Source organism: Artibeus jamaicensis, unplaced genomic scaffold (assembly GCF_021234435.1).
Source record: "Artibeus jamaicensis isolate MK-2021 breed Jamaican fruit bat unplaced genomic scaffold, CSHL_Jam_final scaffold_1689, whole genome shotgun sequence".
Taxonomy (NCBI): domain Eukaryota; kingdom Metazoa; phylum Chordata; class Mammalia; order Chiroptera; family Phyllostomidae; genus Artibeus; species Artibeus jamaicensis.
In genome coordinates, this window is record NW_026522029.1 from 2,395,668 (window position 1) to 2,413,941 (window position 18,274).

General features: G+C 37.5%; 1 protein-coding gene across 3 annotated transcripts in view; it reads right to left on the reverse strand.

The window, feature by feature from the left end:
• Nucleotides 1-18,274, reverse strand: part of MAN1A2 (mannosidase alpha class 1A member 2) — a 124,171-nt gene that overhangs the window by 56,894 nt on the left and 49,003 nt on the right. For all 3 annotated transcript variants that reach the window (XM_037135143.2, XM_037135142.2, XM_037135144.2), the window contains exon 6: nt 85-179. In XM_037135143.2, the coding sequence (XP_036991038.1) occupies nt 85-179 (95 nt within the window). The remainder of the gene's footprint in view (nt 1-84; nt 180-18,274) is intronic.

The following is an 18,274-nucleotide window of genomic DNA, read 5'->3' on the forward strand; positions in this document are numbered from 1 at the left end:
TAATGAATAAGTTAAATAAAAACCCTAATAGATAAGTTAAGATAGAATTCTAAAATAGGAATACCACATAAAAACAGAATTTACCTTTTCAGATTCACCATTGCCCATGGAATCCCAGTAGGTGTATTAAAGGCAGGAAGGAGTTTCTCAGCCAACTGGACTGCTTTAATCTTGAATATCTGAGATGAAAACATGAATATTCATAAATTAGTCATAAATTCATAAATTATAGCCATCACCATTTGCTGGTCTCTCATATGATGCCTACCGCAATGTACTGGATACACGGAAGAAGAAAAATAAGGTGAATAAGGTGAAAAATGGTATCTCTTGGTACTGTGTGGCATACAACAATTACAAAATGTAAACTGGATACTGAGGAAAGCTACCCAATGTATAATGGGCTGAAATTACAATTAACTGAAAGTGAAGGACATAGTTTTGGTGTTGATAGTATCTGTATTTTCAGATGGCAAAAGATCTAAGAGAAAACATTAGGCTATAAAATGTTCATCCATGGTATACAAGCTTGGTACAAACATTAAGACAAAAAAGATGCAACCCAATTTGGACAAATGTCCTTGCAGTACTATAAGCACGTTTATGCCTCAACATTTTCCATCAAGGTTTATCCAAATTATTAAAGGAAAATAAAACATTGGTGTTCACATTCCAAGTTTAATTTCAGAATTATAAATGTTTCATCCTTTGGTTCCAACCGATACTTTTTTGGGGGGTTGGACCTGAAACAATCAAATACCTAAATGTCAGTATTTCCAAACTTAAAATCATGTACTATTACCAAGATACACATTGTAAATTTTCTAATATTCTTAGCATTTCAAAATACACAGGTTTGTGTACCCTCCTCTGGAGACTACTGACTTACAGGCTCAAAACTGAGACTGGACCATAACATCTTACTAGGACAGTGGCAGGTTCTCCTTTTTGCCTTAAGCCTATCCCCTCTCAAACTGACTTCAAACTGGTCGGTTATTCAAGGTTCCATCTTTTCATTGTTTTTCATAAAATATTATTGGACTCTTCAGATAAGGAAGTAGTTGAGGGTCTAGAACAGATCAAAATTCTAAACCAAGATTATATTAAAGAAAGCACACCAATATTATCGGGGTAGAAAGCATGAGGGAGAAATAAATATGTGCAAGTAGTCAAAGAAATATTATGTTGAGATGCACTGCAAGTCTCCTTAAATAAGACAAAACATATTATCGGAACATTTAATTATATACTTTCCTGTATCAACAATTAACCATTTTCTTGAATACCTACTTTAACACAAAAATCCCAATGAAATATACAACACTTTAAGGTAAAGGTTTTAGTAATTTTCTCATATTTGCCGTACTAATTCACAAAAGTGAATATAAATTGTTCTCTTTGCATTAACATTTATATGTTAGTAAAGACACATTACACTATATTAAAAACACTATTGCTTCTTTTTACCATGAAGGAAAAGGGACTAAGTTCTTATTTAAGAACTAATATGAATGTCATGCATCTGTTAATCACATTTTTGTATCATCTTTTTCACATATAAAACTAATGTTTAAAATGGTAAAATGTCTTACAAAACATAACCCATTTCACTTCCAGAAGTCATCAATGACATATTTTCTATTTTCCAACTACCCGTGTCATTAATATCAGTTATAGCATAGAGCCCACCAAAAAGCAACACCCTAGTATCATTAAGAAAAATTTCCTTATATAGCGTGTTTATCTTAATCTACTCATGAATACCAGGTAGGACCAAAAAACCCACAATTTACTTTTAAAATTTGTGTATTTATTCTTACACATTTAAACTTCAGTCACCTTCAAAGTTCTCTCCATTTAATGCAATATACCTATTGACATTTTTTCCACTGCTCAAAACAGTTTTTAAGACTTCTGGCCAAGATGAAGGCATAGGTAGATATATTTTGCCTCCTTGCAAAACCAAAAGGAGGACAATCACCAACTTAAAACCAAAACCAAAACCAAAAAACAACAGCCAGAACTGCCAGAAAATCAAACTGTTTGAAGTCCGACAACCAAGGAATTAAAGAAGAAACGTTTGTCCTGACTATAGGAGGCGCAGGGACCAGCAGCTGGGGCAGAGAGGACACGCAGCAAGGCAGTGTCTGGCAGACAGGGCAGTCCTGCATTTGCTTGGAAATAAACCAGGAGAAACAACTGGGGAGCAAGACAGGCCATGCAACCCAGGGTTCCAGTGCAGAGAAATAAAGCCTCAAACCCCAGGCAGTAAAAACTTGTGGGGGCTGTGGTGGTGAGACAATCTCCTACTCTCATAGGAAAGTCCACTGGAGGGACTGATGGGGTCCTAGAATATACACAAACCCACCCACCTGGGGAACCAGCACCAGAAATATGCAATTCGCTAGTGGGTAGCAGGGGAAGTGACGGAAAGTGGGGTGGGAGCAGAGCAAGTGGCACTGTTCCCTCTCTGACCCCTCCCCAAAAGACACACCACAATGCAGTGAAGAGGGTTGCCTTGCCCTGGTAAATACCTAAGGCTCTGCTCCTTACAACGAACAGGTGTGCCAAGACAAAGGAGTATGGCCTAAATGAAAGAACACATGAAAACTCCAGAAAAAGAATTAACTGATGATGAGGAGAGCCAACCTATCAGATGTAGAGTTCAAAATACTGGTAGTCATGATGCTCACAGAAACTATTGGGTACTGATGTAAAATAGAGGAAGAAGTGAAGGTTATACAAAGTGAAATAAAGAAAAATATACAGGGAACCAACAGTGATGGGAAGGATACTGGAACTCAAATCAATGATTTGGAACAGAAGGAAGAAATAAACATTCAACTGGAACAGAATAAAGGAATAAGAATTCAAAAAAATGAGGAGAGGATTAGAACCTCTGGGACAACTTTAAACATTCCAACATCCAAATCACAGGGGTGCCAGAAGGAGAAGAGGAAGAGCAAGAAATGGAAAACTTATTTGAAAAAATAATGAAGGAGAACTTCCCCCATCTGGCAAAGGAAATAGATTTCTAGGAAGTCCAGGAAGCTAAGAGTCCCAAAGAAGTTGGACCCAAGGAGGAACACACCAAGACACAATAATTAAATTACCCAAGATTAAAGATGAGGAGAGAATCTTAAAAGCAGCAAGAGGAAAGGAAAGAGTTACCTACAAAGGAGTTCTCATAAGACTATCAGCTGATTTCTCAAAAGAAACATTACAGGCGAGAAGAGGCTAGAATGGAGTATTCAAAGTCATGAAAGGCAAGGACCTACATCCAAGATGACTCTATCCAGCAAAGCTATTGTTTAGAATGGAAGGGCAGATAAAGTTAAATCAGTTACATGGTATGCATGAGTCCCAGTGTGTCACATCAATTTCTCATTTTCTGGATCTCCCAGAAACAAATTCTCTTACAGTTTATATACACACAGAACCTTTGTCTCTCTTTCTCTCTTACACACATAATATCACACATGTATACTCCATTCTGAAATTGCTTCTTTCACTTACTATACCCTGGAGATCTTTCCAAATCAGCCCACAAAGGTACACCATCTCCTTCTCTTCAGTGCCTGTAGAATTTCCCCTTTTGTGGACTCACTGTAATGTATTTAGTCAGTCCTCTATTAACAGACTTTTTTTTCCAAACTATGTGACTATGTAAGATAAATTCCCAAACTGTTCAATCAATGGGTGTACTCATTTGCAATCTGGACAGTTCATGCCAATTTGTCCACCACATGTTTTACTAATTTATATTCCTACCAGAATTTGAGTGGCTATTTCCCTGTTATTTTTAACATGAAAGTTATGAAATGTATATTGCCAAACTAATATGAAAAAGGATATCCCATTGTCATTTTTATTTCATTTCTTTTATTATAATGGTAGATATTCAAAAATAGTAAAATCTTTCAGACCTTTCAGGCATACCTTCATATACCGCAGAGGACAGAACAGTACACACAACAGTTTCCAGACTCCACACCAGCTAAGGTTTTAGACAATGAGCCAAGTATACGTAAGTATGCAGTATTTGGAGGAAAGAAGTGAATGATCTGAGCAGTGGTCTTACAAGTACAGTGGTGAAGGTGTCTGTTTCTTCTGCGGTAGCTCTAATAAAAAAGTTCTAGAAACTGGCCCTTCATAGGTACCTTGTGGGCAATGAAGGCAATGGAGATGCTGCTTGATCAGCTATATGGCATGCTTGGATATTTTTCCTGGCTGCCTGGTTCCAAGCTATGTAACAAAAATATCTAACTTCATGTCACTCCCAAAGATTCTGTTACCTAGTCATTACCCTTTCGTAAGTCACTAGGTAGAACAGATTCTGTTTTCCGCAACTAGAACACTTGACCGAAAGGATGATGAAAATAAACCAATTATTTGCATGTTTAAGAGCCTCAATAGTATTTAAATGAAGAATTCTAAAACATTTCATTTATTTATAGAACAAAACCTTTTGTGTGTTCAATGTCCATTATGTAAAACCTTCCAGTTATTTTTACTAGAACAAATTATAGGTAATGGAATCACGCTCAAATTTGTCCTAGGAGCAGAAGAACTAGGACAAGAAGAATTATTCCTAGGTCTGAAAGAACTGGAAGAAATGGGACTAAACAGAAATGATGTGGCAAGATGACAAAGAGCTTGAAAACATAAACAATAAAACAGAGCAAGACAGTAGATAACAAGAACCATGGCAGATTCTAGAAAAGGAAAGTAATATTAGAATTCATGCTGTGCTTTTGTTTTCTTTATTGGATTATTTAAATTACTGTACTAAGGTAATATTCTTACACGTGTTTTCAACCTAGCAGTCAGAGTGAGAATGTTAAAAAGAAGTCAAGTTTAGAATGCTGAAATGACACCCATCTCATTCAGAGTAAAAACCACAGTCCTTTAAAAGGATATAAATCTTTGTAAGTAATGGACTTCTACAGCCCCACTTCCTTTCCTCAGCTCCCCCTCCAGCAACCTACTTCTGCCCCACTAACTGATCTCTTCTGTTGATCGCTGATGATGCCAGTTATGCTTCTGCTTCACTGTTTTCATTTGCTGTTCCTTTTAACTAAAGGCTCTTACAGAAAGACATCCACATGGCTCTCTCATCTCCTTTAGATCTTCACATAAATTTTACCTTTGCACACACTCCTCTGAACACTGTATTTAAAGTTAAAATCTGTTTATCCTCTTCCATGCTTTATCTTTCTCCTTAGCACTTACCATTTTCAGTGTATGTATGTGTACATATAGCTGTGTAAACACACACTCTGCCATGTTTCTATCTAGTTTATTGCCTGTTACCCCTACAGTAGATGGGCAGAAATCTTTTTGTTTTATTCACTGTTGTGTAAGTCATCTTGTCTCTTCTCTACCAACCCCTACCTCCCTGAGATATCCGTGTTCATATACAAAGGTTTTAAGCACTTTTAAGATATACTACAAAAGTGTTGGGATGATGACTATGACAATAATGTCAAACAGATATATTAACTCATTTAATCCTCACAACGACCCAGTGAGATGTATGACTGTTACTCCCATTTCACATAATAGCAAACTGAGGTATAAAACAGATAAGGGGACTTGTCCAAGGTCATACCAATAGTAAGCGGTAAGCCTAATTTTAACCCAGGTAGTCCAGCTATAGAGTCCGTGTTCCATATTTCACTATACAGCTAACCACACTTATATGGTAGACCCACAAAGTTTACACTCATGTTGTTCAAGAGTGAAGTATATTATATACACAGACATTAATATCAGTATCTAGATACAGACATCAATTTGGTGTATTACATGACATTGACTAGGCTCTAACTCCTGACAACTCTATGAATGAGGGACATCCATGGTGTCCTGTCCTCAGCAGCCCTGCTCAGCTCCTGTAGATTCAGGTCCACGGCATCTTTGACAGACTCTATTCATTTCATATTTGATCTTCCTCTGTTCCTGCTGCCTTCTGTTTTCCCCAGCATTACTATCTTTTCCAAAGTACCCTGCCTTCTCATGATGTGCCCAAAGAAAGCTTTCATTTGTCATTTTTGCCTCCAGTGATGTTTCAGGCTTGCCTAGAGCCTACTCGTTCCTCCTTCTGGTGATCCAGGGTATCTGCAGAGCTCTCCTCCAACACCGTATTTCAAATGCAATTGAACTTCAGTTCTCGAGCTTCATTTATTCTGGAAAGCTGTTCTAGTAGTGATTTGTTTGAAAATGAAATCATCTTTTCTCATTAGAAATAATGCATCAGCATGAAAGGGTTGCTGGGTCAAGAACCAAAGTTTTGTTCAACAACCAAGACATTTTTTCCATGAATGACTTGGTTAAGGATTGAACTATTTGAGATGGGAGACATTCGAGAACCAAGGTTTGACTGAGAATTAACTTGTTCTCAATCAGCCTTCTTCACTGTCCAACTTTTCTATCCATACATAGTAGTCAGGAATACAAGGGTGTGGATGATCTTTACAATGGTCTCTAATGACATATCTTAGCTCTTGGTAACCTTTCCTAATTCTTCCACTGCTACCTTTTTTAAGTCTCAGCCTTCTCTTGATGGACTGACTATAATAGCCATCTGAATTGACGACTGAACCAAGGAAAGCCAAACTACAATTTCAATGTCTTCATCATGTAAGTTAAAGTTATGCATCTCTTCTGTAATAATCATAACTTTTTGTCTTTTTGTTGTTCAAATGCAATCCTACTTTGGCACTTTCTTCCTTCACTTTTATCCAAAGTCATTTCAAATCATTCCTACTTTCTGGCAATAAAATGGTGGCATCAACGTATCTTAAGTTACTGATATTTCTTCCATCAGTTTTTAGCCTTCCATTCCTCTAAGTCTATCCCAGCTTTTCATATGATACTTTCTGTGTACAGATTAAATAGGGAAATAAAATGCACTTTTTTGACATCTATGCCTTTAGGAAACCATTCTGTCTTTCCATATTCTGTCCTGAGAGTGGCCTCCTGCCCACGGAACAATTAAGTGCTGAGCCACGCCCATTTCTTTCAGAGCAACCCACTGCTTTTCATGATCGACTTAGGCAAAGGCTTTACTGTAGTCGATAAAACACTGACTAACCTTCTTCTGAAATTCTTTGGGGTGCTCCAGTATCCAACAAATGCTTGCATTAGATCTCAAGTGCCACTTCTTTTTCTGAACCCAGCTCGAACATTCAGCATTTCTTGTTCCACATAAGGTAGATAAGGTAGATGCCATAAGGCAGTGTGCCACCACAAGCACCCCTTTCCTTAGAAATTAGAGCAGTGGTTGTATAGTTCCTGCACTTCTTGGCATCTCCTCTTTTGAAGACTGGAACATATGCTGAGTGTTTCCAGTCTGTAGGCCATTGTTTTCTCATAATAGTTGACATATTCTTTTCAGAGTTTTGACAGACTTTGTCTCTGTGGCTTGAAATAATTCTGTGGTTACCTCATCTACCTGTGGTGATTTATTTCCTACCAATAGTTTCAGGGCAGCTTTTACTTCACTCTTCCTCATAGAAATCTTCTTCAAAAGTACCTGTCATTCTTTTGTCTCTCTAAATAGATTTTCACTATACTGTTTCCACCTTCCCTTTATTGTATCCTGGTCAGATTAATTACTAATCTAGTTTTCAATTCCCCTTTTATTTCTTTAATCTTGTGGTAGAGAGCTCTTGTTTTCCTTTTTTGGTTTTGTTGTTTTCTATCTTCTTACACTGACAATTTGTAATAGTTCTCTTTATCTCTACCTGACAGTCACTGAAAAACTGCATTCAGGATTCTAAACGCTGCTTTTGACCCCTTTAGCTTTTGCCTCTTGCCAGTCTCTAACAATTTTTAGTGTTTCTTCTGTCATCCAGCATTGTCTTTTCTCATACTTTCCTAATAATATTTCTAGTTTTAGTCCACAGTTGTTCTTGTTCTCAATCAAGTTTAACAGTGCCAATATATTTTTTATGTGGGCTTTAAATCCATCAGGAATGTTATTTACACTGTATTTTGGCTATGATTCTTTTAATGATCTTCAGTTTTACTCTAATGTTTGATGTTAACAGTTCATAGTTAGTACCACAATCTGTTCCTTGTCTTGTTTTGGCAGAGAAAATACAGCTTCTCCATCTTCTGCTTCCAATTACATAGTCTATTTGATTTCTGCATTGGCCATCTACTGATATTCATGTACACAGTTATATGACTATCTGAAGCATGTGTCTGCAGTAAACAAGGTGTTGGCTTCACAGAAATCCATGAGTCAATCTCCTTCTTCATTTCTGACCCCTAGCCCAAATTTTCCAATAACATCTGAGTTTGCTATATTTCCTACTTTTGTATTCCAGTCTCCAAAAATTAACAGCATGTCTTGTTTGGGTGTGTGATCAATATTTTCTTGGATACTTTATAAAAGCTTCCCACTTCCTCTTCTTCAGCCTCTGTAGTTGCAGCACAGACTTGAATGATGCTATGCAAATAGGTTTTCCTAGTCTGACTGACCTGTGCTACCCTTTCCCTCAGTATCAAAGCCACTCTATTTCTTCTTTGTGTTTGTCATTCCAGAATGAGGCACTTTATAGTTGCCTGACTGGACTGTCCCCTTCCAGCCCATTTTAGTTCACTCATACCAAGTACAGCAATGTTTAGATTTCCCCTTTCTCGCATCACAGTTTGCAGTTTACCTTGGTTCATACTTATGTTCTGTGTTCTGATTGTGTATGTTGGGCAAGCATCATACTTTCTTTTTACCTTTGTGCACAGCAGCCACTAGACACCCTTCAGCTTTGGCCCAGTTGCATCATTAGCAACTAGACTAGCTTCTGCTCTTTCCCAGTACAATTGTTTGAGTGCTTTCTGATGTGGGAGTCTCAACTTTTGGCACTATCTCATATTTCATCTTGGACTGTCTCATCACAGGGTTTTCACAGTAAAACCAAAGATTAAAAAAATAAGAGAATAAGAAAAGAAAATGCAGCAGTGGTTTATAATTAAAGTGAGCCTATTTAACATTAACTCATCTTTGTAGGCATAACCCTGATGACCTGGGCAAGGAGCAGTCAGGGCCTTGTATTCTTGTGTGGGTCCAAACTACCTACGCTTGAGTCCACGGTGTCACAATCACCAAACGCCTATAACAGGTAAACACCCCTTGGGCAGACATAGACATGTGAAGAATAAATAATGAAAGGTGTAGGGATATATTTATGTCTAGACATAGACAAACAGGCATAGATGGATTCCTATACCTTGCGTTATTTAATCTTAATTTTTATAGTTAATAACTAAATTCCTCAAAATAGTTTACTAATTTATTGCATACCACATTGTCCTCTATCTTTATATTCTCCCTCTCTTTTTAAAAAGACTTTTAAAAAGTCTCCTTTTTAGGGAGACGAGAAATGAGGGAGGAAGGAGAAGGAGAGAAATATCAATGTGAGAAACACTGATTGGTTGTCTCCCACATGTCCACAACCAGGGACCTAGCCCATAAACCAGGCATGTGGCTCTGACCAGGAATCAAACCTGCAACCTTCTGGCTTGTAGGATAACACTCAACCCACTGAGCTACACCAGTCAGGGCTTATTTCCTCCCTCCTGAATGACAAGGCAGTTATTTTATCTCAGCTGGTTAAAGATCATATTCCAATGTCTTCTAGCATCTATTGCTACCAAGAACTCTGCTGTTAGGTGTCATTCTTTTTTAAGTAATCAACCCATTCTGGCAGCTTTTAATATTTCTTCCTTATTCTTGATATCTTGTCAAATAGGACTATTCTCTACCTTTCTATCATCTATTAAATTAAACTCATCTGAGACTCCCACTAAACATCCTTTGAACTCTGTTTTAATCTCTTAATTCTTTTTTAATTTCTCTCTTTGACTCTCTATACTGTATTTTGGATGAATTTTTATTAACACCATAAATAGAAGTATCCTTAAAGGCTATACAGCTGTTCTTAGGCTCAAAATAAAGATTACTACAAACAGGTTAACACAGAGGTAGGAACACATTCAAACACACCTCCCATTCAAAGTTAGCCTGCAAGCAATATTTAAAAACTTGATCTAGAACTTTTATTCAACTTGCAAGCTAACAGGTTAGCCTACCCACAGTTTCATGAATGTTGGCAGAAGACAGAAGACCACTGGGTCAGAGACTAAAAATAAAAAACAAAAAAACAAAAAAAAACCCCTATAATATCCATGGCAAAGTAGCAGTAGAGTTTCAAGTTCATTTACATTGCTTGTAAATGTCCACCCTCACCCCACCACCTAAATCCCACCAAGATTATACAAAGGGCCCATTATGGGTTCCTGCACACACAGTGGGTTATAGGAGAAGGATGCTGAGCTTGGAGAATCTCCTTTATAACTGAAGCAAGCCTACTTAGCATTAACTCATCCTTGCAAGCATAACCCTGATGACCTGGGTGAGGAGCACTCAGGGCCTTGTATTCTTGTTATTCCCAGCAAAAGTGTGCAAGAACACTCAAGCACTGTGGTTGACAGCTTTCCTAACCCTTCACATCAGCAGTTGCAACACTTCTTTTCTGTGGCAGCAGCTGAATCCACTCTGCAGTTTTTCCAACACTTGCAGAACCAGCTTCATCAATCCCAACCTCACTCCCAGGACAGCAGCAGGAGCACCGACCTGCTAGCACTGTCATTACAGGTGTGTCTCAGCCCGTCCTCTTAAAGTTGCTAAGATTCAGTGATGAAACCCTTTATCCACAGTCCCTCCGCCTTGGTTGCTTCCCGTTCGAGCCACCTCCATGATACCTTATTCTTCCTCTTTTTTTAATCCTCACCCAAGGACATTTTTCCATTGCTTTCAGAGAGGGAGGAAGGGAGAGAAACATCCATGTGAGAGAGAAACATCGAGCAGTTGCCTCCCGTATGCACCTTGACCAGGAATCAAACCCTCAAGTCCTCAGTTATAGGATGATACTCCAACCAGCTGAGCCACACCGGCCAGGGCTAGACATTACTCTTTTTTGAAATTAAAATATAGTTGACATACAATATTACATTTGTTTCAGGTGTACAATACAGTGATTCTACATTTTATATACTTTACAATGTAATCACTGTGAGAAGTCTAGTTACCATCACATGGTATTTGTCTTTCTCTGACTTATTTCACTTGGCATAAAACCCTCTAGGTATTCTTTTTAATCTAGCAATTACAGAGTTAATTTTACATCTAGTAAATAATTGTTTTAAAATCTGTTCAAATAACTGTCATGGTTTTTGTCTTCTAACTGGACCCTGAATGATAAGTAAGTAACCCATATTTTTGTTATTATCTATTATTAAATATATGCTTATTTTTAAAAACAGGAAAATAAAAAATGTACAAAGAAAAAATGTTTACATCACAGTTCCTTCATTCTGAACCAAATACAACTAATATTTTGATATATTTACATCCTCTTTTTTCTATACATACATACAATTCAGTAGTTGGGATTTTTATTCAATCTTTTCCTGCTAATGTAATAACACAAGTAGTACCTTTCCAACCTTTACAAAATTGTATACTTTTCTGTATCCATTTCCTCTTCTCCCATTCATTCCTCAACCTATCTCAACACGGCTTCTGCCCCATCATTTCATTGAAATGGATTTTGCAATGAATTAGCCACACATTTGAGCAAAAAGCATTTTCAGAAAATAGTGAGCTGTTCCTCCTTAAAATACTTTCTTCCATTGTGTTCAGTAATCCTACAATCTCCCTGACTCCCTCACTGATTCATCCTCCTCATAGCCGACCTTTCATGTTGTTTCTCTCCCTATCCCCTAAATTGCCTGCATGAGCAATTTCACATGTGCTTGTTTTCAATTATTATCTACACAGCAACTGACTCCCAAATTTATATCTTGAGTCAAGACTTCTCCAAAAAGCAACAGATCTACTGCATCTGTCTACTACTTGTTTCTATTTAAATGTCACAAAACCCCCTCAAACTCAAAATACATAAAATGAACTGATGATCTTCCTCTCCCAATCTAATACTCTTAAAGCATTCAATATCTAATAAATTTCAGGCCATCAGTCTAGTACCAAAACCCAGAAATCCGGACACAGAACAAACTATTTTTTCTGCTTCATTCTCCCTCCAAAATACCACCAATCCTTTTTAATGTATCTCCCAAATCCCTTGAAATCATTTATGTCTCTCATCTCTACAAACCATCTTAGCCCAAGCTGCCACAGGTCTCACTCAAAATACTGCAATGGTGAACTAGTGAACAGAAAACACACACACGTGCAGCACAAGCCTATTTTTCCTAGTTAAGATGTGAGGTCTGTCCAGAAGGTATCCAGCCATGTAACATGAAAAACAGAGACATTATTGGAGAAGATAAAAGTAACACTGTACATAGGACAATGATGCCTCAGTCCCCTTCAAAGTAGGCACCTTGGGACCTCACAATTTCCCAATCACCATCAGCTGTCCCAACATATTTTCTTGAATTTCATCGACAGTCTGAAATCTCTTCCCTTTCAAAGGTGTTTTTAATTTTGGGAAAAGCCAGAAGTTGCAGGACTTCTGTAGAAGTCTACAGTCCAATCTGGGCTGTAGGTGGGGCTAAATCATAGGTGGGGCTAAGCCACTTGGGTGATTTGATGTTTTGCCAAAAAAACTCTGCATGAGACATGATGCATGAGCAAGTGTGCTGTCATGACAAAGCTGCCTACCACCAGTTGCCCATAGCTGTGGCCTTCTGAATCACCCGAATGGTTTCTGCAGAGGAATGTTCAAGCTTAACACAAAGTATGCTACAGCTTTGTTGCTCTACTTGCTCAGTCATTTTGAATACTACGACTACACAGTACACATGCTCACTCAATGGCATCTACTATCCCCACTGACTAGTACAGTCAAGTCATCCTTGTTCATGCATGTGCATTCCAGTCCATGCTCCTTGGCTGCCAGGTTATAGCAATGTCGTGCAAACTGTTCTTGTTATATTAACAATATGTGGACTTTTCCCAGACAGACCTTGTCATTTATTAAACTTGCAGTATGTTCGTAGTTGTATAGCCTTCTGTAGTAAGAGATGTATTAAATTTATTCCACCATCTCCCCCTAGATGAATATTCAGGTCTTTTCAAATACTGGCTACTACAACACTACTGCAATGAAATATCCTTCTAACCTTCTAAGTACAGTTTACGTATCCACACTGTTACTTCTAGAGAATATATTCCTAAAAGTGGATTACTGGGTCAAAGAGAATTTTAAATTTTAAATGTTTACATGACACTGCCAAATTACTTTCCAAAAACTGTTACCATTTGTATTCCCTCCAACAACCTATCATACATTTGTTACAATTCAACCTACACATTTAATTACATACCATACATTTAATGTGGGTGTATTTTATTGCATGCAAGTTAACCTCAATGAAGTTGTTTAAAATAAATAGAATAACTTGGGCCTTGAAGTTCTTTATCAGGCAGAAAGTAGAAGGGTAAGAGTTTATTTCAGGCAGAAAATTATGGTATAAAAATAAAGGGAACGATGTGGTCTAAATACATAGTCACTTACATGCAACATGTGGGGCTTCTCCTGTCTGGTTCACTCCTTCCGTATTGCACCCCTACAATTTCTAGCTCCTGTGGCAGGTGACTCCAGACTCTGTCCTCTGATTTGTCAAACCAGTAATCATATCCATAATCGTAACTATGAACTGTTATTAGTACTGTGACTTGGAACATGTATGAATGCATACAAACACACAGATGAACTCTCACTTTTAAGAGGCAAATGTTGGAGAGGCTATTTTAAAATGTTATCTGAGTTGTGGGCAAAGAATGGTGGAATGTTTTGTCCGATTACCAGCACTTCTGCAGAAAATGAAGAGGTCAAATTTTCAATGCAAATTGTAGCAATTTTTGACCTTGGTTGATGTGGCTCAGTGTACTACTGAGTGCCAACCTACGAAGCAAAGAGTCACCAGTTTGATTCCCAGTCTGGGGCACATGCCTGGGATACAGGCCATGTCCCCAGTTAGGGGCATGCAAGAGGCAACCACACATTGATATTTCTCTCCCTCTCTTTCTCCCTCCCTTCCCCTTTCTAAAAATACATACATACATAAATAAAAATCTTTTAAAAAGAAAAAAAATAGTAATTTTTGGAGCAAAATCAGTTTTTTTCCAAAAGTAAGAATTAGTGCTGTAGGATAATAATGGCTAACATTTAAACCAAAAAAATTAATATTTTACATTCCTTTCTTTAACTTCAGAACTTTTCTTAAAGGACTTTAGGTGAAAAGGGATAGTCTATTTGTCTTAAAAAATATCCATGAACTTATTCAGAAATGATCTTATCCTGTAGGCAATACAGTACCATTTATGTTTGGTACAGAAAGATTTTGATGGTATTGTTTCTTTTATTTTGTTTTTATTATCTGTGAAATATGTATTAAACTCCATGTAACCATTTCTCTACTCTTTCTGACAAATTTCAGATGAAGTTATCCACATAAACTATTATTATCTTACTCAGGAAGGGATGCCACTTTGATAACCATTAAAAAATGAGATGAGCCAATCCTGTAAAAGATGTGCCGTATGTCTGAGGCTAGCAGCAAGTAAACATAATAAATCATCAAGATTTTTAAAGTTGTGAATATTTAATATAAATAGCCTTGTTCTAAGAAAATACAATGATAAAGTTTCACATTTATGATATTAATAAAGCAACAGAAGAGGAGGAACACTTCATTAGGATGACATATAACCCTCATTAGGTTCCCTACACCAGAACACAGAACACATGTATAATATTCTGTAACAGAGGCTCTTTGCCATGTTATAAATTATAGGTAATTTTCTGGCTTATGTGAGACATAGGAATTTATTATCTGTCAGTATTACAATAATGTCATATTCAATGTATTTTTCTATGTTTTAATTCTTTTTAGCAGATCTCAGGGACTCATTGTTGGTTTCCTAGAACATATAGATTTGAGCTTTCAATGTAAAATGATCAAGGAGAAAAGTAAAATAGTCAGTAATATTCTATTGTATAAGAAAGTCACAAAAGTAAAACATGTTCTCTTTATTTTTGAGTAGATGCTATCCTAACAAATTAATGTATCTATTTTAAATAAATTAAAGGATCCCCCCCATTAGAAACAAAGAATAGTCACCACATAGGAAAAAGTGGGAGGAGGAAGAACAATAAAGTAACACTGAGTCGGGTGTTATGTAAGGCACCAACACATGACTTAACCTCCCAACTCTCAAGTGAATGCTTGCACATTTTCATAGACGAATTCACGTTGTAGAAGGCAAACGCCTTACCAAATACCAGTATGAAAGAGAGGCAAAGGAACTCAAACATCTAACTCCAAAGCATGCATATCAATACTTTCCTCAAAATGTTTCTTCTTAAAGTCAGAAGCATAAAAATGGCAAAAATAGCATACTGGTAACATCATGCATTTTTCAGCACTTTGTGTTTTCCTATGACAAAAGCAACCAAAACTTCCACGTTTTGCTCCAACCTTCAGGTAGGGAGCCCCGTGTGAGAGAGCCACAGCTGACACTTCTCTTTCATGAGCTGCTGCTCATGATTAATTTGGAATCATATGCCTTTTGGTAGAAAAATTAATCAGGTAGCCAATTACATACAGAATATTTAGTGCTTCTTCATAATTAGATAAGCATGAAAGTAAAAAGAAAAATGCTCTCCTTTCCCAAGGACATCTGCAAAAATCTAAAATTGAAGGCATCAAAATAATTCCATTTTCTTCCTCCCTTCACTGCTTAATAGTCACTCCAGAATCTGCTGAGGTCAAGGGTCTGAGCCCAGAAGGTACGACTGGAGTGGGCAGCAACATCCTGGGGAGGCACTGGGGGGGGGTCAAGGGTGTGAGCCCAGAAGGTACAACTGGAGTGGGCAGCAACATCCTGGGGAGGCACTGGGGGGGGTCAAGGGTGTGAGCCCAGAAGGTACGACTGGAGTGGGCAGCAACATCCTGGGGAGGCACTGGGGCCAAAGGGAGTCAAGCCCCTTCACGTAGTGCACTGCGTGAAGAAGGTGCACTACCAAAGCAGCAGCCTGGCAAGGTCGGAAAAGTGGTTTCATACAGCAAGACTAACCCGACACATAAATAAACAAGGGATGTGAGAAGGCAGGTTTCTTAATATTAGAAAAGCAGAAATATAAAAAGGCAGAAAATGAGAATGAACTTTATTGTGTTTGGTGTGAACTCTTGGCTAGACAGACAGATACAAATATATTGATGTAGATAGAGATAGAGATAGAAATAGAGATAGAGATACAGATACAGATAGAGATACAGACATAGATATAGGTAAGACAGAAAAGAGTAGAGACACAGAGGACAGTCCCCATGGAGTGACAGCTGGGGGAGAGGCAAGGTACGCAGTGAAAGAGACCCCCCTCTGAGGCACAGGCATACCTGTGGTGGAGCAAGAACATTTAGAAAAACCTGTCTGCAAAACAGACCCACTCTAATTACAAGGCACTGATGGAGGACTTTAAACCTAGTGGTATACTGCAGGTAATCTTAGCAATAAGAAACCCACGCCTGGTTCAACTCCAGACAGCACAGGCATGTTGATCCAGGCATAAACATCATTAGCCGCAGTCTTTATTTACTGCCCCAACACACAGTATATGGCATTCAATAAAAAACTATGAAACACCTAAGAAAGCAAGAAAAAAAATCCACTTTATAGAAACAAAGCAAGCAACCTACCTCTGAGGTTGAAAGAGAATTTAAAATGACTATGATGTATGTTAAAAGACAGTGGATAAGGTGGAAAACATAAATGAAGACAATTAGAAATTATAATAGAGAAACTGAAACTGTAAAAGTCAAATGAAATATTACAACTAATTTTTTAAAAATCAAAGTAACATAGATGCCAAATGCCTTCAACAGGCTCAAAAGTAGATTGAGCAGAGCTGAGAATAATGGTCGGTGAACTTAGAGGAAGGGCTAGAAAAATTAGTCAAACTGAAACACACGGAATAAGAAAGCAGTATGTGGGATTAAAAAGAACGGCAAATTCAAGAGCTATGAGACAATTTCAACTTAACAATAACCCACAACCTTTGGACCAACACTATGAGACAATTTCAAACAAAATAATTTTGTGTAAGTGAAATACCAGGATTGAAAGGAGGCAGAGGAAAATATTTTTAAAAATAATGACTGAGAATTTTTCCAAAAAAACATCAAACCATACATCTAAGAAGTTCAGAGAACCTCAACTAAGATAAATAAATCCTACCTGTCCCTTTAAAAATAAGAAAAGTAAAACCACTCAAACTCTTCATACAAAACAAAATATGAACAGATAATCTTAAAGGGAGCCAAAGCAGGGAAGGGGGTGGAGGTGAGGGGATATCATATTAAGTACAGAGGAAGTATCTTTCCGAAGGAAAGAATTTATAGACTTTGGGATTAACAGAAACTGAGAGAATTCACAACCACTTAAAGGCAGCACTTTACAGACTCTCTTCAGCAAATCACAATTGCCAGCATCCCTGCTCTTGTGCTTCAGGGCCATTATTGAAACAAGGGTTACCTGGACACAAACAATGTGATATCATGATAACTGAGGAAGCTAAGTGACTTGTACGCAGGCGGCAGGGGGTGGTGTGACTATGAACAGGAAAAGGGAATTTTCTGGGAAGAATTCTCCTGCATCTTAATTGTGCTGGAGGTTATTAGACTGTATTCACTATCAAAACATACTAAAATGGGTGCATTTTACTCTATGTAACAAGTAATATCTCAATAAACCTGATCTTAAAAATACTATCACTTAATTTACAATGATCTTATTTGAATAAGCTAAGGTCAAAGTTTCCCAAAGTACAGAAGCACCATTTCCAAAATCACCCTTAACAAGAAGCCTTGATAAAAGACATAAATGATGGTCTCCACATTAAGTGACCTGAATCACAGTCCTGAGAGCAGGGCTTAGAATTCAGTTTTTTAAAATACCCTATGTGATTCTGACACACTGAAGATTAAAAACCTGTTGGCCAAAGTACAGCTCGCTTTTTGAATTTTATTAAATGTGAACTCAAGTGTTCTGGCTACAGAAAGATAGGTTGGAGGGATTATGAAGTTACATAGTAAAGTCTGACAGTAAAATTACAAATGAAATAGATGTGATAGATAATATTTATATTAAATACCAGCATCTTCAAATATATTACTTCCAAAAAAAACTGTAGTGCTGGATTCTCTCTCTTTACACAAGAACACAACATAGATAAAA